Consider the following 26,630-nt stretch of genomic DNA (forward strand, 5'->3'; position numbering starts at 1 on the left):
AGATCAGGAACCAGGCAAGGTTGCCCATTGTCTCCATTGCTCCTTAACACTGTAATGGAAGTTTTAGCCATTGCAATTAGGGAAGAAAAGGCAATCAAGGGTATCCACATAGGGTCAGAAGAGATAGAACTTTTAATCTTCGCAGATGATATGATCGTATATCTGGAAAACACCAGGGATTCTACTACAAAACTTTTAGAAGTGATCAAGGAATACAGCAACATCTCAGGCTATAAAATCAACACCCTTAAATCTGTAGCCTTTATATATACCAACAATAACCAAGCCGAAAAAAGTCAAGGTCTCGATTCCATTCACAGTAGTGCCAAAGAAGATGAAATATTTGGGAGTATACCTAACAAAGGACGTGAAAGATCTCTACAAAGAGAACTATAAAACTTTAAGAAAAGAAATAGCTGAAGATGTTAACAAATGGAAAAAGATACCATGCTCATGGCTGGGAAGAATCAACATTGTTAAAATGTCTATACTATCCAAAGCAATATATAATTTTAATGCAATTCCTATTAAAGCTCCATTGTCATATTTTAAAGATCTTGAAAAAATAATACTTCGTTTTATATGGAATCAGAAAAAACCTTGAATAGCCAAAACATTACTCAGCAATAAAAACACAGCAGGAGGAATAACGCTACCAGACCTGAGACTATACTACAAATCGATAGTGATCAAAACAGCATGGTATTGGCACAATAACAGAAGTAGATGTCTGGCACAGAATAGAGAACTAAGAGATGAATCCAGCTACTAACCGTTATTTGATCTTTGACAAGCCAACGAAAAACATTCAGTGGGGAAAAGCTTCCCTATTTAACAAATGGTGCTGGGTGAACTGGCTGGCAACCTGTAGAAGATTGCAACTGGACCCACACCTTTCACCATTAACTAAGATAGACTGTCACTGGATAAAAGATTTAAACTTCAGATATGAAACTATAAAAATACTTGAAGAAAGTGCAGGGAAAACTCTTAAGGAATCGGCCTGGGTGAATATTTTATGAGGAGGACTCCCCAGGCAATTGAACCAGTATCAAAAATACATTACTGGGACCTGATCAAACTAAAAAGCTTCTGCACAGCCAAGAACACAGTAAGTAAAGCAAGCAGACAGCCCTCAGAATGGGAGAAAATATTTGCAGGTTATACCTCTGAGAAAGGTCTAATAACCAGAATCCACTGAGAACTCAAACGTATTAGGAAGAAAAGAACACGTGATCCCATCTCAGGGTGGACAAGGGACTCGAAGAGAAACTTCTCTAAAGAAGACATACGCAGGGCTGCGCCTGTGGCTCAGTGAGTAGGGCGCCGGCCCCATATGCTGAGGGTGGCGGGTTCAAACCCAGCCCTGGACAAACTGCAACAAAAAAATAGCCGGGCGTTGTGGCAGGCGCCTGGAGTCCCAGCTGCTCGGGAGGCTGAGGCAAGAGAATCGCGTAAGCCCAGGAGTTAGAGGTTGCTGTGAGCCGTGTGACGCCACGGCACTCTATGGAGGGCGGTACAGTGAGACTCTGTCTCTACAAAAAAAAAAAAAAAGACAGTTGCACAATCTACAAACACATGAAAAAAAGGTCATCATCCTTAATCATCAGAGAAATGCAAATCAAAACTACTTTGAGATACCCCCTAACCCCAGTAAGAGTAGCCCACATAACAAAATCCCAAAACCAGAAATGTTGGTGTGGATCTGGAAAAAGGCCACACTTCTACATTGCTGGTGGGAATGCACACTAATACGTTCCTTCTGGAAGGATGTTTGGAGAATGCTTAGAGACCTAAAGATAGAGCTGCTATTCAATCCTATAATTCCTTTACTAGGTTTATACCCAGAAGTCCAAAAAATCACAATATAACAAAGACATCTGTACCAGAATGTTTATTGCAGCCCAATTCATAATTGGTAAGTCATGGAAGAACCCATCCACCCACGAATGGACTAGCAAATTGTGGTACATGTATACCATGGAATATTATGCAGCCTTAAAAAGATGGAGACTTTACCTCTTTCATGTTTACATGGATGGAGCTGGAACATATTCTTCTTAGCAAAGTATCTCAGGAATGGAAGAAAAAGCATGCAATGTACTCTGCCCTACTATGAAGTTAAACTATAGCTTTCACATGAAGGCTGTAACCCAACTATAGCACAAGACTATGAGAAAAGGGCCAAGGAAGGGGCAGGGAGGAGGGAGGTTAGGGTGGAGGGTGGGTAATGGTTGGGGCCACACCTAAGATGCATCTTAGAATGGGTACAGGCCAAACTTACTAAAGGCAGAATACAAATGTCTACATATAATAACTAAGAAAATGCCATGACGGTTACATTGAACAGTTTGATGAGAATATTTCAGATTGTATATGAAACCCACACATTGTACCCCTTGATTGCACTAATGTACACAGATATGATTTAACAATTAAAAAAAAAAAAACAAAGGGCGGTGCCTGTGGCTCAGTGGGTAAGGCGCCGGCCCCATATACTGAGGGTGGTGGGTTCAAACCCGGCCGCGGCTGAACTGCAACCAAAAAATAGCTGGGCGTTGTGGTGGGCGCCTGTAGTCTCAGCTACTCGGGAGGCTGAGGCAAGAGAATTGCTTAAGCCCAGGAGTTGGAGGTTGCTGTGAGCTGTGTGATGCCCTGGCACTCTACCAAGGGCCATAAAGTGAGACTCTGTCTCTACAAAAAAAAAAAAAAGGTACTTCTTGAAAATTCTAAGAGGAGCCGGGCACCTTGAGCAAATTAAAGACATAGCTTCAGTTCTGCCAAAGGAATAATGTGCAACACAGCAGATTTTTCAGTCTACTATTTATACAGTTTTAAGAATACTTAATTGAATGGACTATCTGGTTTAAAAGAGCCGCATGGAACAAACCCTCGAGAGTCTCCTGCTGCCACACTCCCCTCCATGCATTGCCCTCGTGGGGCAGGCTGTGCTGTGCTGTGGCTGCTCTTCCTCTTTCCCGTTCAGCTTGATAATTACTCAAGTTTGTTTGAAATGTTATTATGAATACAAGTTAGAGAAATAACTTAAAACTTCTCAAGAATCTTAAAATGCTGTTTAAAAACTCCATCTGAAAGGGATTGCTTATTGCTTAATCAAAATCCATTTTTCCTTCCTCTTTAGCTTCCCTTGTTGGACATCAAATTAAGAAGCACTTATCTTTCAGTACCAACCAAACACAAAAGCAAATTAAAATTTGTTTAATGGATGTGCCACACATACACCTGACATTATAATGGATGAGAAATCTGCATTTAGTAAACTATGTTTCAATGCAAAATTTCAATTGATTTTTTTTTTTTAACTTTTAAATAATCATACATACTATACCTGGAGATAAAAAGGGAGACTCTTCTGAATCGCGGTCAACATAGGTGCAGGCAGTTCCTTCTCTTGCTGTAACACTGTGTGTGGTAGCAATAAACAATCGATGATCCGGAATAGTAATTTTTGGGCTTTAGAGGTGGCAAAGATTTGTGCCCAAGATTTAACAAGAATTCCTAACATAAAAGAAGTAACAGCAATATGGTTATTTTCTTGATTTTTTTTTCCAATTTTTTTTTAATATGGTTATTTTCTAACCAGAACATTTTGTCATTCCATGAAAAAAATTTGTATTTAAAGGAAACAGAACCAAATTAAAATATGTAGTAGGAAAAAACATATACTAGAAATCAAAAAGCATGACTTGACATAAATTTCTCTCATAGTTCTGGGCCAAGAAAAACATACATTTTTCTGAACAATTGGCCCTTAATATACTAAAACATTTCACATTTCAGATCTTTGGATGAGGAGTGCTCCACCACTTAAGTATAATGCAAATATTCTGAAATCAACAAAAAACTGAAATCCAAAACACTCTGGCCACAAGCATTTCAGAGAAAGGATACTTAACCTGTATACACTCAGACAGTGGATTTTATTTATACGTTATGCGACTGTACAGACATAGATTTCCCTTTTTGCTTTGGCTGCTAGGAAGTACAGGGGCAAATTTATAATCTACCTCCAAAAATACTGTATGATTATACATTATGCTTTTGCGCACATACCAGTTTTCTGTGGGTCTCATCATACTACTTTGCATTTGGTTTCTTGATTTATCTTACTTATAATTTTACAGGCTGGCTTAATCTAGTTTGCAACATATAACTAATTGTTATAATTAAAAAGTAGGTATAACTAATTGTTAAAATTAAAAAGTAGGATTAGCTGCAATATCTTGAGGCAAACAATCGCTCTACCTCCTTGAACTTCACTTTTTGCGTCTTTTAATTAGTTAATGTAAACAAAAATTTTTGATTCAGAAGGAAGAGAAACAGACTTCTTTACTGCTAGAAGTCTTGATGCTAGAACTCTGTTAATTGCCACATTTGATACTAAGCTTAATAAATGAGTACCCTTTGTTTAAGGAAGTAATTAAGAGCATATATGTAATTTCCATTAGGATGTATTAATGCTATTAAGGTCTCCTTTACTGAAAATGAATTTAAAAAGAATTAAGCACTTGTCCGAACAGCACAGTAGTATATATACTGCATAAGCTTTTATGTTTTATTCCATCTTAGATAGCAAATAAAATGATAAAACTCAAAGTCATTTCGATCGAACAAAAAGTTAAAAATTCAAGCTCTGAAGGAAAATACAAATATGTTTATGGAAGAATATATTGTTGTGGAAAAAAAAAACGCTCGACCAATTATTTCTTTTTTTTTTATTTTTTTATTGTTGGTGATTCATTGAGGGTACAATAAGCCAGGTTATATTGATTGCAATTGTTAGGCAAAGTCCCTGTTGCAATCATGTCTCAACCAATTATTTCTAAGAACAACAAACAGCAACATAAATCTTCTGTTATAAAAGGAGGTATAATAGTCAATCACAAAGAAACATTGTGCAAAATATTGCTAATGTTCCCTTAGCAATATTTTAAATAATGCTGGCTTATTTCTCATTTTTTCAGCAGGTAGAAAATTTCAGTATGACAGTAATATAAGAAAAACTTACATTCTAATTAACATTAATATACCTGTAAGAGGAACTGCCATCACCACTGCCATTTCAAATGATTCATATCACTCTCAGGAGTCTCAGTATGTTTTGCTTCCCATGGTTTTTATTTATTTATTTATTTATTTTTATTTATTATTTTCTTGAGGCAGAGTCTCCCTATGTCACCCTGGGTAGAGTGTTCTGGCATCACAGCTCACAGCAACCTCCAACTCCTGGGCTTAAGCGATTCTCTTGCCTCAGCTTCCCAAGTAGCTGGGACTACAGGCACCGGCCACAACACCCGGCTATTTTTTGTTGCAGTTGTCATTGTTGGTTAGCAGACCCAGGCCGGGCTCAAACCCACCAGACTTGGTACATGTGGCTGGTGCCATAACCACTGTGCTACAGGCGCTGAGCCTTCTCACAGTTTTTATTCTTTTTTATTGTTAAAATCATAGCTGTGGGGCGGTGCCTGTGGCTCAGTGAGTAGGGCGCCGGCCCCATATGCTGAGGGTGGCAGGTTCAAACCCAGCCCCGGCCAAACTGCAATGAAAAAAAAAAGAAAAAAATAGCCGGCGTTGTGGCAGGCGCCTGCAGTCCCAGCTGCTTAGGAGGCTGAGGCAGGAGAATCGCGGAAACCCAAGAGTTAAAGGTTGCTGTGAGCCCTGTGACGCCATGGCACTCTACCCAAGGGCGGTACAGTGAGACTGTCTCTACAAAAAAAAAAAAAAAAAAAATCATAGCTGTGTACTTTAGTGCAATCAAGGGGTACAATGTGCTGGTTTCATATACAATCTGAAATATTCTCATCAAACTCCACGGTTTTTAGATACCCACGGGGTGGTAGAATAAGAAATGGGAGAGATACACACATATAACTTTTATTACAGTAGACTGTTCTATTACTAGTTATTGTTGTTAGTTTCTTATTGTGCCTAATTCATAAATTAAACTTTGTAATAGGTATGTATGGACAGAAGAAAACCAGTACATACATATGATTTAGTACATACGAAACATTATCACCCATGGATTAAAGGGGACTACCGGCTCGGCACCTGTAGCTCAAGCAGCAAAGGCACCACACCAGCCACATACACCAAAGCTGGCGGGTTCGAATCCAAACAACAATGACAACTACAATCAAAAGATGGCCAGGCATTGTGGCAGGTGCTGTAGTCCCAGCTTACTTGGGAGTCTCAGGCAGGAGAATCGCTTAAGCCTAGGAGTTGGAGGTCACTGTGAGCTGCTGTGATGCCATGGCACTCTCTACGCGGGGTGACAGCTTGAGGCTCTGTCTCAAAAAAAAAAAAAAAAAAAAAAAAAAAAAAGGAGTGGGGGACACTACCGTTTTCATCTTCCTCAATGGTTAAAATCCTTTGCTAAAGACCTTAAGCTTTCTAAGTTCATCCAAGGCAGAAGTAATATATTTGTTTTACTGCTCTATCAGACCCCTACTTTTCTAAGTTGCAGCAAAGGGTATTTGTGTAGACATGTGTGTGTGGAGGGATATAAGAAATGCAAAAAGGAAAGATAAAGAGAAAAAAAAGTCATAGGCTACAAATGTTGAGAAAGGTTTAATACATATACTAGCTTTGTAAAACACCTGATCCCCCCCGCTATAAACACTTATTTACTGATGAAACTGAAAATGTAGAAACATAAAGATACTCATATGATAATCCTTCCCATCCAAAAATAACCACTATAAAATTTCTTGTGTATTTACTGATTTTTCTACTTCATGCATAAATCATTCAGATGACCACAATATACATTTAAAAATCCTTATAGTGCCAAAGTAATTTTGCTCATTTAAGAACATTAAAAAAATATTATGTATTATTGATAGGTTTATAAAATTACTAAATTCCAGAAATATTTATGTAGTATATACTATCTCCCACCTTGAAAAACCTCTTTAGCTGATGGGTCCCCAGTTCCCAATTCATGACCTGATTCATACTCTATAAATATTCTTTTTTATTCAAGGTACAACATAAGAATGAGAACAAAAAATTCTAAAGATATGGCCACTACCCTTGATAAGCTGAAATTTAATAGGGCGTGTTAAATACACAAATAGCAAGGCATTAAAAATATCAATCATGACAGATGAAGTGCAAAGAGATCAAATCTACCTGAGAGTGTGAGAAAGCAGGGTAAATTTGCACTGGCCATCCAAGAGTAATGGGTAGAATTTGAATTGCAAAGACAAAAGAGAAGAATAACCAAAGAGACGGGATGACCAAAAGAAAAGGCATGAGAACAGAAAATTATGAATTATGAAGAATGAGGGAAAAAAACAACAACACAGAGGCGTGAAGTTGAGAATATTAAGATCAGAATAAAACCCTGTCTTTTCTAGAATTGTAGCTAGGATCCCAGATGCTTCCTTAATAGGAAGTGTGATTTTATGGACAGCTTCGTGACTTCTGCTAGCAGGCCTGCAGCCTGGTAAGTGAATAGAAGGGCGTTTTCCAGTTAGGACTAGTAAGTAAAGCACAAAGTTTCAGGGATGAAATAACCCTCTAGTGATTACAACAACTCAATCCCATGCACTTCAAAGCAAGTTCAAATTCTCTTATATTTCTTTCTCTATTTGGTTTTAAACCTTTAACACTAAGAATATATAAGTTACCTGTCCTAATTTCTAACAAATAAATGGGCAACACTTACACTCTACTCTCAATCTTTAAGACATAGACAAAAGGAAAAAATACAGATCTATCTACAACTAAGTCAAAAATTAACAAGGCAGCATAACAAAGAACGGCCTCAATTCTTCATAAATATTAGAATTCTGTTGCAGGTCTACACATCACTAATCCAAATACCATTTTGTAGTTCCTGATAAGGCTACCCACATATTTCGTAAAATACATACCCTGAAATCATACATTTAGGCTGGCAAAATCTAAATCTTGAAACATCAGAAAAAAATTTTTAAAGACTAATAAATTATAAGCCTAAATTTTAAAAATTTACTAATCTACATTTTACTATGTCAAATTTATAATAAATTCTCTTATTTCCTCTATAATTAAGATGTTTGAATTCTTACCATTTTCACTACAATTTACATCATTCATATTTACACATTTTCACATTCTCTTTAACCTTTCACGACAAAGATAAAACATTTTCAGACAGCCCAAATCAGGTTTATTCATATGTTCACAATATATAATGTTTGGCCACAGAGAAATAAAAATTGCCCAAATCCCAAATTCTACGTTAAAAATCTCTAAGGAATTTTTTCTCATTTACTTTTATCCAGTTCTTATGTTTGATTAGCATCATGGTTTTAGTGAAGAAAGATTTTCAAATTATTGATTTTCCTTTTTTTTTTAAATTGAGACAGAGTCTCAAGCTGTCACTCTAGGTAGAGTGCCCTGGCATCACAGCTCACACCAACCTCAAACTCTTGGGCTTAAGCAATTCTCTTGCCTCAGCCTCCCAAGTAGCTGGGACTATAGGTGGCTGCCACAATGCCTGGCTATTTTTTTGTTGTTTTTGGAGTTGTCATTGTTATTGTAGCCATCATGGGCCAGGTTCAAACCTGTCACCCTTGGTGTATGTGGCCAGCACCCTGCTCACTGAGCTATGGGTGTCGCCAAAATTACTGATTTTCTAAAGAAGCATAAAGTCCATTGTTACAGAGTAGGCACAGAAAAATATTTTTGAAAAAAATAGAATTTTTTTTTTTTTTTTTTGAGACAAGAGTTTTATTTTCTTGCCCTCGCTAGAGTGCCGTGGGGTCATGGTTCACAGCAACTCCAAAGTCCTGGGCTCAAGCGATTCTCTGGCCTCAGCCTCCTGAGTAGCTGGGACTACAGGTGACTGTAGTGTGATTGGCCACAACGCCCAGCTATTTTTAGAGACGGGGGTCTTGAACCTGTGAGCTCAGGCAATCCACCGGCCTCTGTCTCCCAGAGTGCTAGGATTACAGGCATAAGCCACTGTGCCGGTGAAAAAACAGAATATTTTGAGAAAGAAGATTTGAAGCATAAATATCTTTAGTACTGTATTAAATACTCTCCTAACCAACGTCATACAGAGCAGGCCATAAAAATAAAGTGATAGTTTTCTGATCTTTTAAAATACTAACAAAGTACAAATAAGCATTTTAAAAAAGGTACATTTTATGTTTGGGTGTTCACAATATGACTCATAATAGACTACTGAGAGCAATTGGTGTTGGCATAGTTCCTGTATTAATCGTAATCTTAATCCCAACAAAAGTACTAAAGAGGTACAGGAAGGCCAACAAGGATTATTTTAATCTAGTTTAAATTATTATTATTATTATTATGACTATGACTATTATTCATGTGACTATGTAAGGAGCAGTGATTTGGCCGGTATATTCCTATCAATCATGACTCTATAGGCTCAACCTAAGGAAATGTTAACTAGCAAAATAATGTCAGGAATACATACCCATCACTCCGTAAGTCAGCTGCAGCCCTGCACTGGAAATTTTTTTTCCCAAGTAAGGTTTTATATATTTTAATATTTCACCAAGGTATTCTAAGGATTTTGTGACCATGGCAGATTTATCAGAAAGTGTCTGGAGATTGCTGTAAGTTACACCAACAGCCTATAAATAAAGGGAAACATTTTTTAACTTTCTAAGTTTTATACAACAAAGATGTAACAAAAGACAAAATTTTCTCTTTCTTTAGCCCTCTATGTGTTTATTTAAGCCTTCATTCTTTCTAAATTTTCCAAGAAAGCTCCATAGCAATTAAAATCTAAGTGAAAAGAATTATCTTATTTTTAATAATTAAAATGAAGTTTAAAGGTATAAAAAAATTCAATTTGCCAATAATTATTCACAGAAGGTCTGACTCAGGAAAGTATTAGTGAAAAGAAACAAAAAACTGATGTACAAGTGGCTAGTAACCAAATCACATAAAGCCCTCCAAACATGCTGACTCACCGTTTCCTCATTAAATGACAAGAATTCAAAATACCCAAATTCCTACAAGGAAGACCTATAAGTTACATGAAATTCTCACAAGTAAAGCCTCTATAACATTCAGGTTTATGATATGGATCATTTATCTCCCCAGAATTTGCTTTATAACACATCTGATGCTCAGGAAAATAATAACAGAATGGGGCAGAGAAGGCAAAACGAAGAGGTGGTGGAGAGAATTGTGTGGTGGGGTGGTAAGAGAAGAACAGTGAGGTGGACAAGGTGGAGAAATAAATGGGAGAATAAACTGAAGGAGGGTAAGGATAAGTCAAAGGTGAAAAGCCACAAAAGAATCAAAAGACAACTGGCTAAAGATGGGTTACAAAATTTGAGGAAAGGAGTTAAGTTTTCAAACCAGTTTTGAGAACTTAAACTGGATTTCCAAGACTCAGAGTGGACCATGAATGACACCAATACAAACGGTATGTGACTTTTCTTCTAAAGTACTCAGCAGAGAAAACGAAGGACAGAAAGCAGATAGTTACGTTGAGCCAAGGTTGAGGTCTGTAGTATGAAAGACAAAAGACCCATGATTGTAAAGGTGTTGCTAGGAATAGCTCCAGTGAGGACCAAAGGGCTTTAATTGAGGACAAGCAAATGAGGTCTTAAGAGGATGTCATACTTGAATAAAAGGGAATGAAAGGTCAAAATGCAGTAACTGATGAGCTGGAGGGACAGGCTGTGGTAGTCAAAAGTTTCAGATGCTCTAAGTGAGTCCACGACTCAGGGTTAGTCATGGAAGGGACACATGCGGTGGGGGGCAGAAGTGAAGACTGCTTCTGTGACTGAGAGACTACTGGAGAAGTTTTAAAATGAGGGCTTAAATTATTCATGGTGACATTAAAAGGTGACCAAGTTGATAATAAAATGAGAAACGGAAAAAAAGATAAGGAACTCAGTGAAGCTGAGTGAACAAGACACGGGGAGACTGACAACAAGAGATTTACCGGGTCCATCCATTTCTTTTCTCTTTAGCTCTCTGCCCTCTGTTTTCTACATTTCTGGCCCTCAATCAGAGGTTCTCAGATTTTGTCTTAGTTCCCTTTTACACATTTAAAGATAAAGGCTCTTGAAGAGTTTTTCATTATTTGACTTTTATCTGTTGATATTTACATTAGAAAATTATAAATTTATAATTCACTGAAAATGATTATATATTAATATAAATAACATATTTTAGTGAAAGATTTTCCAAAACAAAAGACTTAGTGCACAAACTGTTTAACATTTTTACAAATCTCTTTTATCCCTATATTAATAAAAGATAGCTAATTTCTCATATCTTCTTCTGCATATAACTTATGAGAGGCTACAGTTGAAGAAAATCCAGCCTTATAAATATATGTAGCTAGAAGAGAAAAAAGTATTTTGAAAGACGTTTTCAGATAATTATGGAAATTCCTCTTTACTAAAATTTAACAAGCAGTGTTTCATAAAGGATAGTTGTAACTAAATCACAGAATCTAATGAGCCACAGAATTCGAAACCATGTCTGTATATTGTGGAGCCTGCTGCATCAGGAGCCATTTGGTCTGTCTTGTACTTTGAATGAATCTTTAACACATATGAATGCTTTAAAAAAACTCTCTATTGGTCATTTGGAAAATGTTGGTCAAGTTAGTCAGCTTCTCAATATTGACACATTTCATTATCCATATCGGAAAAAAATCACAGTTGTTAATACCACTACCATTTTCATTAGAAAAGTCTTTAAGAATTAGGAAGCTCAAAAAAAAAAAAAAAAAAGAATTAGGAAGCTCTAACGCTCATGATGGGGCCAGGCGCAGTGGCTCACACCTGTAATACTAGTACTCTGGGAGGCTGAGGCAGGTGGACTGCTTGAGTTGAAGAGTTCCAGACCAGCCTGAGCAACAGCGAGACCCTGTCTCTACAAAAAAATAATCGGGGGCGGCGCCTGTGGCTCAGTCGGTAGGACGCCAGCCCCATATACCGAGGGTGGCGGGTTCAAACCCGCCCCTGCCAAACTGCAACCAAAAAATAGCCGGGCGTTGTGGTGGGCGCCTGTAGTCCCAGCTACTCGGGAGGCTGAGGCAAGAGAATCGCTTAAGCCCAGGAGTTGGAGGTTGCTGTGAGCTGTGTGAGGCCACGGCACTCTACCAAGGGCCATAAAGCGAGACTCTGTCTCTACAAAATAAATAAATAAATAAAAAAAAATAATCGGGCACTGTGGCAGGTGCCTATAGTCCCAGCTACTTGGGAGGCTGAGGCAAGAGAATTGCTTGAGCCCAAGAGTTTGAAGTTGCTGTGAGCTATGATGTCCGTCACTTTACTCTAGGAGGACTGAGTGAGATTCTGTCTCAACAAATAAATAAAAAATAAAGCTCACAATGGCAAATACGAGGTTTCCAAAATTCTGATTTTCTTGAAAGTCTGAATTCTCTCTCTATATATATATATAATTTTAAAAATATTTTAAAAAACTCTAAATGTAGTGTTTCAATAATATATACATGCTCTAGATTTTAAATCCAATTTTGAAAAACTTTTGGAATTTAAAAATACTATGTATATAAGCTTATCCAAACAAATACCATACTGAGGAACAGAAAAAAAAAATCCGTTATAGCTCTTGAAGGAGCCAGAAAGGACCTAGGAGCATCACCTGTTCTCAGAGAAAGCAGGGATACTGGAGCGTTTATAGTTATAGCTAACCCGTCCATGCAGAAAGGCTCATAAGCTGCCGTGGTTTTTCTGGTTTGGTTTTTTTAAAAAGTCTTTGTAATTTTCAGACCAAATGTGACAGTACCTCTTTTCACATTTATCTAAACTGAGACACTCCATTTGGTTATTATCAACTAAGGTACATTTAAGAGATCATGATCTTTTTGTAAAATCAAAGCAGAAAAAGTGCCCAGGAACATCAGATCCTTTGAAGTTGTTGATCTCAGGAAGATTTTTTTGAATCTGCTGCAAGTCTATAACCAATCAAGGATTCTTTCCCCCACCCACAAGCAGCTCCACTAGCACATGTGGCTTATCATAAGCAAAAGAGTTAGAGGGGCGGAGGGGCGGCACCTGTGGCTCAAAGGAGTAGGGTTCTGGTCCCATATGCTGGAAGTGGCAGGTTCAAACCCAGCCCCGGCCAAAAACTGCAAAAAAAAAAAAAGAGTTGCGGGTGTTTCTGAATGTTGCAGACTCTTGTCCTTCTGTCTGTATTTCAGTTTATTTGGGGGCTGTGTGGAGGAGAGATTCCAAGTCAGATAATAAGCCCTCTGACCCCACATGGCCATTATCAGACCATTATTTCTGGAGTGATAAGAGTTCAAAGCGACAGACACTGCAGGGGTTCACATGGTCACTGCTTAAAGGTAAAAAATTCTCTCCCTTTAGGGGAGTCAGGAGGCTGCTAGGGGCCACGTCAGAAACACTTTCTTCAGAAGCCACAATGCTGTTTCACTAGGAAGTTTTCTCTGTAGGCTTCTGCACCGTCCTCGGGGTGCATGTCTGCATCCTGGGACAAGGGCTCTTCACAGATCATCGCCTTTTCTTTAACTGGCTGGTACAATGTCATGAGCAATACACTTGATTCAGGTTTTGTCTAAGTAACATTTCTTACCACAGAAAGCAAGGACTTGGGTAACACTATACTTTTTTTTTCTAAATTGATTAATCTTCTTAATATAACAGAAAACTACCAGGCTAAGTACTACGAAGAGTAGAACAGCAGCAAAACCTGAAATCTAAACAGAATCTCTTATGTTGTTACTGAAAATGTTAATAGAAACTTCTTCTGACCGTTCAGTTTTAACACCCCACGTGTCTGAGGCTCCTTCTGCTGAAACACAGTACTGAGGATTCACTGAGGACGCCGGTACTTAACTGGCACGAGTTTCACCACAATCATCTCCCGTCTGTATGAGTATTCTTCTAGTATCTCACTTGCATTCACTATCATGTATACATTGTACATAAAGGTGTAACAGGGTATTTCCATCATCATACGTGGCTCCCTGTTCTTCTCCATTTACAATTAAAGGGTGAAATATGTCAATAATAATTTGGTTTTCCTTCTTTCTGATATCCAGTTTAGGTGGTCCAATTTTTCCATGTTGGCACAAAATAAATTCTATTGATTCTGCATAGTCAGATTCTTTTTGTCTAACCCCAGAACCCTAGTTTTAACTCTAGACCACAGAAAACTTGATGGATCTTCAATGTGGCTAAAAATAATGACAAAAATGATAAACAGTACTGATACAGGAACCAATCCATACTGCATTCCTATGTTCAGAGGCTGTGGCATCGTCTGGTATTCCCAATACTGGATAGGGTTCATGTTATAGGACTTAATTATACAATACTGGTTGGTGTAGGCACCGAGGATGGGCCTGGACGCATGGCCTCCGTCTCAGCCCCACTCACAGCTTGCATGAGAAGGGTTAGAAGAGTGAAGAGAGCCACGGCACCACAGACAGACACCAGCCAGGTCTAGCCCAGAGCGACTGAGGGCTCTGCCCTGTGCCCTACCACTCTCCTGAATCATATTTTTAATAACAAATACTATCAGTTGTTTTCTTTGAAGTGACAGGCTCACTTCATACATTTTTAAGAAAATGTCTGCCAAATAACCAAGTCTGAATAACTAAACTTTATCAGTTGTACTTTCAAGATAAAAGCAGTCAGTTCAGCTTACAACTCAAATAATCCCTCAAGTACTTTTCTTTCTTCTCTTTTTTTTGCAGTTTCTGGCCGGGGCTGGGTTTGAACCCACCATCTCTGGCATATGGGGCCGGAACCCCTCCCCTCTGAGCCACAGGCACCGCCCCCTGAAGTGCTTTTCATTCAGACAACCACATTGCTTCCTTATGCAGCAAAAGTGCTTTACGTGTGCTTTACATGGTCATCATTCATAAAATATTGAAATGACATGTATTCTAGGGTCAAAATTTAATAAAATTAATAATTTTACTGCTTCATTAAGGATATTCTTTGGTAAAACTGGATTTTTTTTCTCTGAGTTCATAGAAATGTAAATTATCACGGCTACTACTATAATCTCAGGCCAGTGTTGATTCATACAAAAGCTTTTGCACTGTTTCTATAAACGTCAAGATACTTTTGAGATGGAGGTATCAGTAACCCCCAGGAGTCCATGAGCCACATTCTTTTTTTTTTTTTTTTTTTTGGTTTTTGGCCCGGGCTAGGTTTGAACCTGCCACCTCCGACATATGGGACCGGCACCCTACTCCTTGAGCCACAGGCGCCGCCCGAGCCACATTCTTGAACATCAGTGCCCTAGACATCTTGATATTTCTCTATGTTTAGCTTAATCTTCTTAGACTAAAAAGTGTATTTTTTAGTACCTTTACTATAATTTCTTTCATGTTATTCTACCATTTCTGTGTGGTGATGAGACTCAACACTGCTACCCTTAAAACATACTGTGTATAAATAAGGTTGGCCCTTTGCTAGTATTTGGAGTTTTAGACTTTGGGAGGCTTCCTACTATTCCTTGACAAAAATGGTTCACTGTACCCAAACTGTCTGTTCAAACATTATGGTTTATGCTGAATACTTTCTTTCCTCCTGAAGTGTGGAATTTTTTAAGTGTTAAGAAAAGAGGAAATACATGATCAGTCTCCAATAAAAAACACGAGCACTGAGTAGCCAATGAGCTTTTCTGGTAGACAATATTTCACATCTTGTCATAATTTCCTGCAGGAGGAATGAAGCACATCCTGCTTAACTTCAATGGGAAAAGACTCTTGAAAGTTGTGCTTGGTTTCTCTACACTTCACTCCCTGTACCTTTTTCCTTTCCTAACTATGTTTTGTATCCTTTCTCTGCATTAACTCATGACTATGAGTACAACTATATGGGACTCCCAACACAAATTCAAGTTTAAAACTGACCTTTTTACCTATTCCTGCCCTACCCTAAACCATGATGCTCCTATCTCCCCCTGAATGTATTATCACTTTTTTTTTTTAATTTCAGATTACTATGAGGGTACAAATGTTTAGGTTACATTGTTTTCATTTCTAAGGTAAAGTTCAAGTTGCAGTTGAGCCCTTGACCCAGGGGGTTGCTGAACACCGGCACATTAGGTGAAAACCTGCCAATCACTCTCCCCCCTCCTCTCGAGTCCCCTTTGCTCAACTATACTTGTGTTTTTGTCTCCTGTGGGTGTGAAGTTGTTTATATACTGGTTTCAGGTTAGTATTGACTACATTTGATACTTTTGTTTCCGATACTTTACTTAAAAAGAATGTGTTTCAACTCCATCTAAACACAAAAGATATAAAGTCTCTACCTTTTCTTATGGCTGGATAGGACTCCATGATATACATGTACCACGGTTTGTTAATCCATTCACAGGCTGATGGGCACTTGGGCTGCTTCCACATCTTGGCATTGTGAACTGAGCTGCAATAAACATTCTAGTGCAAATGTCCTTGTGGTAAAATGATTTTTTTTTCTTCTGGGTAGAGGTATCATCACTCTTCTAAACATAATATTTATTTCATATCCATTCAGAAATCCCATAGCCAATCAATCTTCAATTCCTTTAAAACCTCACAAATTTCTGGCTAACAATTCTTTGTACCTTTAATATCTGCACTATTGCTACTTTGATAAAAAGTCATTTGATCAAATCATACCTACTTAAAAACTTACAAAGCCTTCATATTCTTCATAGGGTAAAATCCATGCTTCCTTTTTATACCAAGATGCTCTGAATTACTTACTGATTGAACTATCAACCAATTTAGCATATAATGCTTTGTGTTCTGTCTCATATGCTTTAGCCTTTGTATATGTCTTACATTCTCAGATAAGTAAAAGTTCTAAGAATTAAGCCTTGTATATGTTTTAGCCTTTGTATATGTCTTTCATTCTAAGGTAAGTAAAAGTTCTGAGATCAAGAATTAAGGTTTTTCAACCCTCTAAGAAATCCTAGCATAATATCATCAAGCATTCAGCCAAAAAATTATCATTTACTCAGTGATAAAAGAACAATTATTTTGGGTCAAATTAAATTATTTTGGGTCTGAAAACTATCAATGGAGAGCCTGATTTCTATTTCTCTTTCTGGTCCAATATGGTTCCTAGCATTCCACAGGTGTTTCAGCCAGTTTCAGGTGCGATCCTGCCAATCACTCCCACCACCACCCCCACCTGACTGGCTAGAATATACTTGTGTTTTTCTTTCCTGTGTGCCTGAAGTTGTTTATATACCGGTTTCATATTAGTATTGACTGCATTTGTACTTCTGTTTCCATTCTTATGATACTTTACAAAAAAGAATGTTTCAGGGTGGTGCCTATGGCTCAACGGAGTAGGGTGCCGGCCTGATGTGTCAGAGGTGGCAGGTTCAAACCCAGCCCCGGCCAAAAAAACTGGGGGGGGGGGGAAAAGTGTGTTTCAGCTCCATCCAGGTAAACACAAAAGATGTAAAATCTCCATCTTTCCAATCACTATAAAATAAAGGACTCAACAGAAATGTGTACTTTCTATCTGCATTTACTATTACTAAATATTTTGGGGAATTATATGACATCTCAAATTGTCATACTATTGTACTTTAACTTAATGGAAATCAATGGAAGAATTAGTATTGATAGAGAGGTTGTTTTTGGTTATAATTCCACTGTAGCTGATTCCAACCACTCTATAGAAAACTAAACCAAATTTTACTGTGAATAGCTTACACTAATCCAAACACAAGAACAACCTCACTTAAGTTTGTTCATAGATTCCTATGAAATTAATAATTAAAAATGAAATTTTGAATGAGACCATTTATTTTGGAGACAAAACAAAATAAATGGAGTTTAATGCCCCAACCATACTATTATATAAAGTAGATGGTGCTTATGCTTACACTGTTTGCTACCGAGTGGTACATGTTAAGCTGGAACAACGATGGACCCTTTACAAGAAAATTTAGTACTCCAGTTTCTGAAGAATGTTGTGTCCAGTAATTTCAGTGATAAGATATTCGTACAATCTAAGTTAGCCTTGGATTAAAGCTTTTACATAGTATTCCCTAGTTTTTATTATTCTTATTAAATGTAATTTTTCTGTTGTCCTTAATTAAATATAAAATTTTCTGTTCCTTAAATCATATTTTTCTTCCTCCACAAGTTTATAACAGCAGGTAACCAACAGTATAATTCAATTAATAAAAATTCATTTTATAGAAAAACTTTAAGAATATTTCAGATTTTTCTGAAAAATAATAATTTATCTGGACAATTATACTAATAAATAAAAATTACCTCAAGGAAGAGAATAAGTGCTTTTTTAGGGTCTTCTGGTATGGGTAAATATTCAGAGTGAGCCTTTGAGAAAATACTCTTTACTTCTGATAGTTTAAATAGTAACTTTGTCAGTTCAGTCAACTGTTTCATGTATTGTTTTTCTGTTAAAATAAAATAATGTAGCATTTATATTTGTTACACAAACTCATATAATAAAATATAAAATTATACACCAGAGAAGGGAAAATTATATACTATTCATTTATGATATACTTTCTTGTAAAATGAAATTTCCACAAAACTGAAGACTTGAATTAAGTTTCTCTCACTTCTCTCACATCCTACTCCAAAAAGTTATTCAAGTAAAGCCCAATGAATAAAATATCCAAATAAATTGGGAACATTTTTTCAGACCAGACTTCATGAAATTACCAAGTGGCCATAAACAATAGCTGTAGGAAATAGTATGCCCTACAGACACCAGAACTGTATGGGATATTAGAAAAAAGCACCTGTATTACACAATGATTAATAGTAAATCATAAGAAAGGCAAAATATCTAACATAAAATAGAAGAGAATCGTTCATAATTGGATATTTTTCTTTGTAGGGTATTCACAGTGTCATATCTGGTTATTTACTTCGGATTTCCACTTTTTTGGTGATCACTTTCTTCATAATAACAAAAAATAGCTTGTCACCTGAGAAGCAAGTTTTTGTTCTTGGGTTTCGAGGAAACAAATTCTTTTATCTCTATAGCAGAGAAATATGTCATATACAGTAACAGAAAAATATTTTTAAAAAATAGGCTGTAAAGTAAAGTTTCTGCTTATATTCATTCCTAATGATAAATCCATTTTGTACATCTTTTATTAGTTTACATAACAAATCATATAAACATAGCTATCACCATCTCTCCAAGAAAGCCTACAACACTTACCAACTACCTGCTCAAGATTCTTTTCAATGAACAAATCATCAGGCCCAGAGAAGTTTTTTATGTACATTTGCAAAACACAACGGATCCAAGATCTTATGGTTAAGGCTTGAAAAGATACATAGCCGGAATTGGAAACTGTTTCACATAATGTGCTGAAAAACAGTTGACAAAAATCTTTTAAAGAACCCAAACCACCAATGACAATACGTTTCTTGAGTATAAAGATGAAGATATAAAGAAAATCATTCTAACATTCCCCCAACTCCTTGGTCTCACTTATTTTTCTGATGAATATACTAATGTAGACATGATTCCTGAAAATGAGCACTACAGATATACCCCAAAAGGTATGTTAAACACTCTTGTTTTCATTTGTTCTAATTTTCAACTTTCCTTTTCCTCTGATGGCGTTAAGTGTAGACTTATACTAAGGCTTATCCCATTTCTTACCTACAGAAACAGAATAAGAAAAAATATGGTTAAAATGAGAAAGGAGGTAGAAAGGGAAGATAATAATGAAGGAAGCAGCAAGTAGAATAAAAAATGGTCGTCAGTGATAAGTAAACAGAGCAGTGGGAATGATAGGTACAGAAAAGCTGAAGACAGAGTGTATTTCTCTGTCTGCTGGCATTCCCATTCCTGTCCCATCCTTTCCTGTTCTCCTCTGCCATAGTCAGTCATTATTATTTATTTAAATTTACTAACAATTTAATAAATTTAAATTTATTAAAAAATTAATAAAAATTTCTTTCTATGGGGTGGTCTTAACCTAAATATAAAGTGTTAATGGAACATCATAAAATTTAAAAATGCAAATAAATCACAATTTTAAAAATGCTGTTCTGAAATACTTTAAATATAACTTGTCATAAAAGAACACATAATATTTAATAACATAGACTGATCGTTTATTACATATATAACTTTGCCAAAGCTATTAAACACTTTTGTTTTTCAGTTTCTTCAACTATTAATAATACACTAACAACATTATTATTTATTTATTGACACAGAATTTCACTCTGCTGCCCAGGCTAGAGACCTTTGGTGTCAGCTTAGCTCACAGCAACCTCAAACTCCTAGGTTCAAGCAATCCTCCTGCCTCAGCCTCCCAAGTAACTGGGACTACAGGCACCAGAAACAATGCCTGGCGAATTTTTCTCGTTTTAGTAGAGATGGGGGTCTCCCTCTTATTTAGGCTGATCTCAAACTCCTGAGCTCAAGTGATCCTCCTGCTTCAGCCTCCCAGAGTAGTAGGATTATAGCATTAACCACCATATCCAGCCAATACACTAAGAATATTATATTTATTATTTTCTTTTGCAGTTTTTTTTTTGGGGGGGAAGGGGAGGGTTTGAACCTGACACCTCTGGCATATGGGACTGGTGCCCTACCCCTTTGAGCCACAGGAGCCACCCAGAATATTATTTTTAAGAGGAAAATTTTATTTCAAATATTTTTAGCAAGTGTTTATTAAATAATATGAAACATTCATTATTATTATAGAACTATTAAGCTAGAAAGGATTCTAGAAAACAGTTCCTTACTTTACAACTAAAAGCCAAGTGAGAAAATGTAAGACTAGTGACTGCTTAATGAATCTCCTTAGGAAATAAATTACCCACCAACTACATTTCTCTTCATTTCCACTAACTGATAGCTTGGATATGAACTACATGGACCTCTAAGGCTTATATATTTATTTTATTTTCCTTCATTAATCACTCTACACTCTTTCTATTGTAACTTTATTTATTGTCTATTTTTTGTATTGAGGTTTCTCAGACTTCTTCTGCAATGTGGCAGCACGAGATACTTACAGATAAGAAAGCCACTGTTGGCTGGGAGTGGTGGCTCATGTCTGTAATCCTAGCAGTCGGGGATGCCCAGGAGGGAGGGTCACTTGAGACCAGCTTGAGCAACATAGAGAGATACTACCTCTAAAAAAAACCCAGAAAAATTACCCAGGTGTGGTGATACACGTCTGTAGTCCCAGCCACTCAGGAGGCTGAGGCAGAAAGATTGCTTGAACCCAGGAGTTTGGGGTTGTAGTAAGCTATGATGACACCACTGCATTCCAGCCTGGGTGACAGAGACCCTGCTTCAAAAAAAAAAAAAAAAAAAAAAAGAAAAGAAAAAAAGACAAAGCCATTCTTCAGGTGAAGCACCTTATTCATATCTTACAAGAGTCAAATCTTTAAAAATCTAGCTATAAAAGGAAAGTTATTAAGTTTAAAACTGCAATAATATAACAGTGTTTTACAAATTCAGTAATAACATCTGTATAATTTCTTTCTCAATGGGTATCGTAGGAAGATAATTTCAGGGTAATAATAAGGCAGTCCTACAAAAACAGTTTTGAAAGGGCTAACCAAAAAAACTTTATTTTTAAAGCAGGTCACGAAACTTAAGTTAGCTCTCCTACTGTGACTCATGTCAAAATACTGATACATCTGCAAAACCCTGCCAACATCAAAGTATAAGTAGTAAAGATCAATTTCCATTTGTGAAAATTCTTACCTTCCTAGGGTACTGATCTATAATGGACTTGGCACTGATGTATATACTTGAAATAAAAACACGTACCTATTTTGTAGAAAATGACTTAAATATCTTGCTACAACTTGGGGCCAGATGATATCATCCCAACCAAAAAGTTGGATTATTGATATAACCGGCTGAGGTTGAAGATCTGATGGAGCTGTGCCTGGCATGTCCATCGCCAGCAAAGTGAAATCTAGATTTAAAAATGAGAGAAACAATGTAAGAAATTGGTTAAAATCTCTCACCTCTTAAAATTATATAGTGATTTTTAAAAATACCAAATAATAAAATGTCCTATTTTCAAAAGGATAACAAAAAGCTAAAACTGAACTAAATACATATTGTCAAATAAATTTCCATAGCATCATCCAGATCTCCAAGAAAGGGCCTACAGCAGTGACTTTCAACTGGTGCACCGTGAGAGGAGTCGCGAAAATTTTAAAGACCATTAATTAAATTATTTTTGAAAAACGTTCAAAGCACAGTAAGTATTAGAAGCATCAGTCTTGGTATTATCATCATGGGTCTATAGTCGGTTCCTCACATACCAGTTTCTAAGCCTGAGGTTTCTGCTAATGTGCTTCTATCATTCAAAAGACCTTTTAAAAAGATATTTGTAGCATCTAACTCTTTTCCAATTACACTAATGTTCTTGCCACCTGCCACAGGTGAATAGTTCACTCTCACCCCAACACTGGACATTCTCTTCTATTAAACGGCAATCTCCTACAATCCTTGACACCCACTTCCTTCAGAACCCACAAAGTGTAGGAAATAGAGTTCTTTAGTTAATCACATTAAATAATTCTACTTTATTTTGTGATTTCCTGAGAATCCATCAACTCAATTTGTAGTATATTAATTTGCCAATAAACTCTTTATTAAGCACTGTCTCCTGCGCAGCTCTCTCAAATGGTGGCTATTTGTTCTCCCATTCCTGTCACACCAGTTGACATGCACATAGGGAGTTTACTTCTTGGTTCACGTTGCTGCTTCTAGACCATTCTCCCTCTTCCCTGAAAATCCTAGCTTTGAATCTCATATCAGATGATAACACCTCCTTGTTGCATTCATGTACCATTTCCTAATTCACTTCCTAGACGGTAGCTCTCCGTCATGTTCTCTTATAGCATTCTTGTCACAATCATTTATTATTTTCTTCCAGTATCATGAGTCCTTCAATTTCTTACAGCCCTTCTCCTCCAGTGAACCTATACTTCATTCTACTTCAGCCACTCACTGCCATGGTCATACTCAGAGATCTGGGCATTACCAGTAACTACGATCTTTTGTCATTTCACTTTTTGATACCAAACTAGCTTTCTCACTCTCTTCTCCTAGGGCCCAATGCCAACCATTCTTTGATGCCATCACGCCCTGCACTCCATTGATACTACAACTTTTTCCCTATCCCTCCCAGGCTCTGTGCCTTCCCCTCCCTCTTCAAGCAGTTTGATGGCATGGTCCATTATGATGCTAATTTGTTCACACCACAAATTCCCTTGCTCCTTTCTTGATTTGTGTACTTAACCAAAAAAATTTCTGCACTTTAATTTCAACTCTTGGCTTTCCCCCCACATGTACCTCCAACCTGAACCAGTATAAATGACTGGAGAATGGCCATGTCACTTTAGATTTGTAACAGGACAGCGTTCCTACCAATTTCCCTAGTGCACCTAGTCTTCTGTTCTCTTAGAGGACTCTTGCACACCTTCGCTTCACTCTTCACCAACAACCAGCTTCTTCACTTTCAGCTAATGCCTTAGTTACTACCTTGCAGAGAAACAACATCCAAAGAGACCTACCCCAAGCTCCTGCCACATCTCTCCAGCTGCCTTCAACTAGGCCCACTTACTCTGCCTTCTCTTCCTCTACACTACAGGATCCCATTTTCTCTTGGCACTAAAATAAAAGTGACTTTCTTGCACCATCAAATTTTCCTTTACTCTGAAACACTCCTGTTGCATTATAAATATGCTGAAATTTCTCACATATTATTTAAAAGCAAAACTCCTCTTTGATCCCTGAAGTTAATATCCCCATTCTTGACCCACCAGCAGCACTTCTTTGGGTTCCAGAGCACCACACTTTCTTGGTTCCTCTTACCTCATCTGGACTCCTGTTCAGTCTCCTTTCTTGTCTCTCCTTACTTTATAAATCTGAACATAGGAATACCCAAGGGCCCAGTCCTCAAACTTCTCTTACCACCTGTACTTACTCATTGGTGATCTCATCCAGTTTCATGGCTTAAAAGACACAGCTAGGAAATCTTATATCTCCAGCTAGGAAATCTTCCCTAAGCCCCAGGCTTATTTTCCAAGTGCCTACTTAACATAGTTACTCAGATTCTAATGGACATCTAAAATAGTATGGCTTTTGCCATAATGTTCCTGATCTTAGCAAGTGGCTATAGTTTTCCTCTTCATTTATTTTGGTACCATATCTTATACACTTAGCAATTTCTGTCAACTCTACCTTTAAAATACTTTCTTTACCTTCAGATGGGAAATCTCACCACTTCCTACCCCCTCTACAGCTAGCACTATAGCCCAAGCTGCTCATTTCTGGGTTTTTCTAATAGTTTCTTAATCAGCCACCCTGCTTCTCCTTTTGCCTCCCCCTAGTCTCAGCCTAGTAACCAGAGGGATATTACTCCTCTGCTGAACGCTTTCCAACAGCTTCCAATCTCAGAGTAAAAGCAAAAGTCTTTCCGACAAGGCAGAACACCGACCACCTCGCCCTTGACTTGTGACCGCACCTCTGACTTCTCTTTCTAACTCCATGTAGGACTTCACTCCTTCCCTATAGTTCCTCAAACACACCAGGCAGGCTCTTGCCACTGGACTTCAGCATGGTGTGGCCTCTCACCTCCTCTGCTCAACTCCAATGTTACTCAGACCTTCCCAACCACCGTTTAAAACCACAGCCTGCCTCTGGCCTTCACTATCCCCACCTTCTTCTTTATTTTCATTTTTCCTCACAGCATTTATCACCATCTAACACATTACACATTTTGGTTATTTATTTTTGGTTTCCCCACACCAGACTATATATGCCATGAAACAGATGTCATTGTCCTCTTTTTTGCTGGTATGTCCCCAATGCCTATAAACTGGGTATTTAGTAACTTTTTTAAAATGAAGAAAATCATTTTCTCCTAAACTATCAAGTCTAAATTTCAAATCAAGCCCACACACATTTTCCTTTATATTCATATACATTTACTTTCAGCAGGGACTAAACTGATGTAATTTTATTTTTGTTGACTGACGAACAGTTGGGATGGTGGATGTTAGAAAGATAAGTTTACTGACTATTTTGGTTAAACTGATTAAACATTAGCATTTATTTTCAAAGACATTAAGTAGTTAGAAAACTGTTGTCCTGCCATACTTCTTTAATTTTTCATTGTAATATCTTAATTATGAAAGTGCTATCAGAATTCGACATTTTTTCAAATTAGTATCAGTCAGTCTTTTACTCAGATTGTGCTCTCAGTTCAGCTTCTCTCATCTACACTAGGGTAAAATAAATGTTGGTTTAGATTTTAGGTTTTCAAAATAATTTTTTTCTTTCTTTCTTTTTTTTTTGAGATGGAGTCTCACACTCTGTCACCCCAGGGTACAGTATCCTGGCATCACAGTTCACAGCAACCTCAAACTCTTGGCCTCAAGATATCCTCTTGCCTCAGCTTCTCAAGTAGCTAGGACTGTAGATGCCCGCCACAATGCCAGGCTAATTTTTCTGATTTTAGTAGGGATGAGGTCTTGCTGTTGCTCAGGCTGGTCTTAAACTCTTGAACTCAAAGCAATCCACCTACCTTGGTCTCCCAGAGTGCTAGGATTATAGGCATGAGCCACTACACTCAGCTTTACCATCAATATTTTCAAATAAACTTTATTTAAATACATGTAGTCATCATACTAACCTCTACCTAATCTAGTACTTCTGAACATATATTGGGAAAATATTCCTTTGAGAAAGAAAGACCTCTCCTTAGAAAACTGCATATATATACATATATTCAAATTCCTGCCTATAATTTCACATGTTCCAGAGTCCCCTAGTCCTTAGGCTAATCATAAAATTAAGTAAAAATTACACTCTAAAATAGAATCTAGTAGAAGTAAGAACAGTAACATTCTACATATTCAATATCACTGTGATCTCATCTTCTTGGTATTGAAATGGTATTCATTTTATATTCTTTAGCTCTTTATACAATTTAACTTCATCCTAAACTTACAAATCTCTCATACAATTTGAAAATAAACTACTTGAACTCGACGTATTCAAGTACTTGTTTACTTTTCAAATATTACATACATGAGAAAAACTTAAGTACATTCAAAAAAAATTTTTTTTTCTTTTGAGACAGAGCCTCAAGCTGTCGCCCTGAGTAGAGTGTTGTGACATTATAGTTCACAGCAACCTCCAACTCCTGGGCTCCTGCGTTTCTCCTGCCTCTGCCTCCCAAGTAGCTGGGACCATAGGCACCTGCCACAATGCCCAGCTATTTTTTGGTTGCAGTCGTCATTGTTGTTTGGCGGGCCCGGGCTGGATTCGAACCCACCAGCTCAGGTGTATGTGGCTGGCACCTTAGCTGCTTGAACCACAGGTGCCACGCCAGTACGTTCAAAATTTTTAATATTGAAAATTATCTTTTGGGCTGGGAGCAGTGGCTCACGACTGTGATCCAGCCCTCTGGGAGGCAGAAGCAGGTGGATTGCTTGAGCCCACAAGTTTAATACCAGCCTGAGCAAGAGTAAGACCCCATCTCTACTAAAAACAGAAAAACTGAGGCAAGCAGATCGTTTGAGCCCAAGAGTTGGAGGTTGGTGTGAACTTTGATGACATTGTGGTATTCTAACCAGGGCGACAGCCTGACACTGTCTCAAAAAAAAAAAAAAAAAAAAAAAAAAA

The 26,630-nt window shown here is 37.4% G+C and overlaps 1 protein-coding gene across 2 annotated transcripts in view; it reads right to left on the bottom strand.

Moving 5' to 3' along the window:
• Positions 1 to 26,630, bottom strand: part of MMS22L (MMS22 like, DNA repair protein) — a 152,354-nt gene that overhangs the window by 26,715 nt on the left and 99,009 nt on the right. For both annotated transcript variants that reach the window (XM_053591507.1, XM_053591508.1), the window contains exons 16-20: positions 21,750 to 21,900; positions 19,164 to 19,315; positions 18,242 to 18,384; positions 9,458 to 9,617; positions 3,350 to 3,519 (exon numbers count right to left, since the gene is read on the bottom strand). In XM_053591507.1, the coding sequence (XP_053447482.1) occupies positions 3,350 to 3,519; positions 9,458 to 9,617; positions 18,242 to 18,384; positions 19,164 to 19,315; positions 21,750 to 21,900 (776 nt within the window). The remainder of the gene's footprint in view (positions 1 to 3,349; positions 3,520 to 9,457; positions 9,618 to 18,241; positions 18,385 to 19,163; positions 19,316 to 21,749; positions 21,901 to 26,630) is intronic.

The sequence above is a fragment of the Nycticebus coucang genome, chromosome 5 (assembly GCF_027406575.1).
Source record: "Nycticebus coucang isolate mNycCou1 chromosome 5, mNycCou1.pri, whole genome shotgun sequence".
NCBI classification, from domain to species: Eukaryota; Metazoa; Chordata; class Mammalia; order Primates; family Lorisidae; genus Nycticebus; species Nycticebus coucang.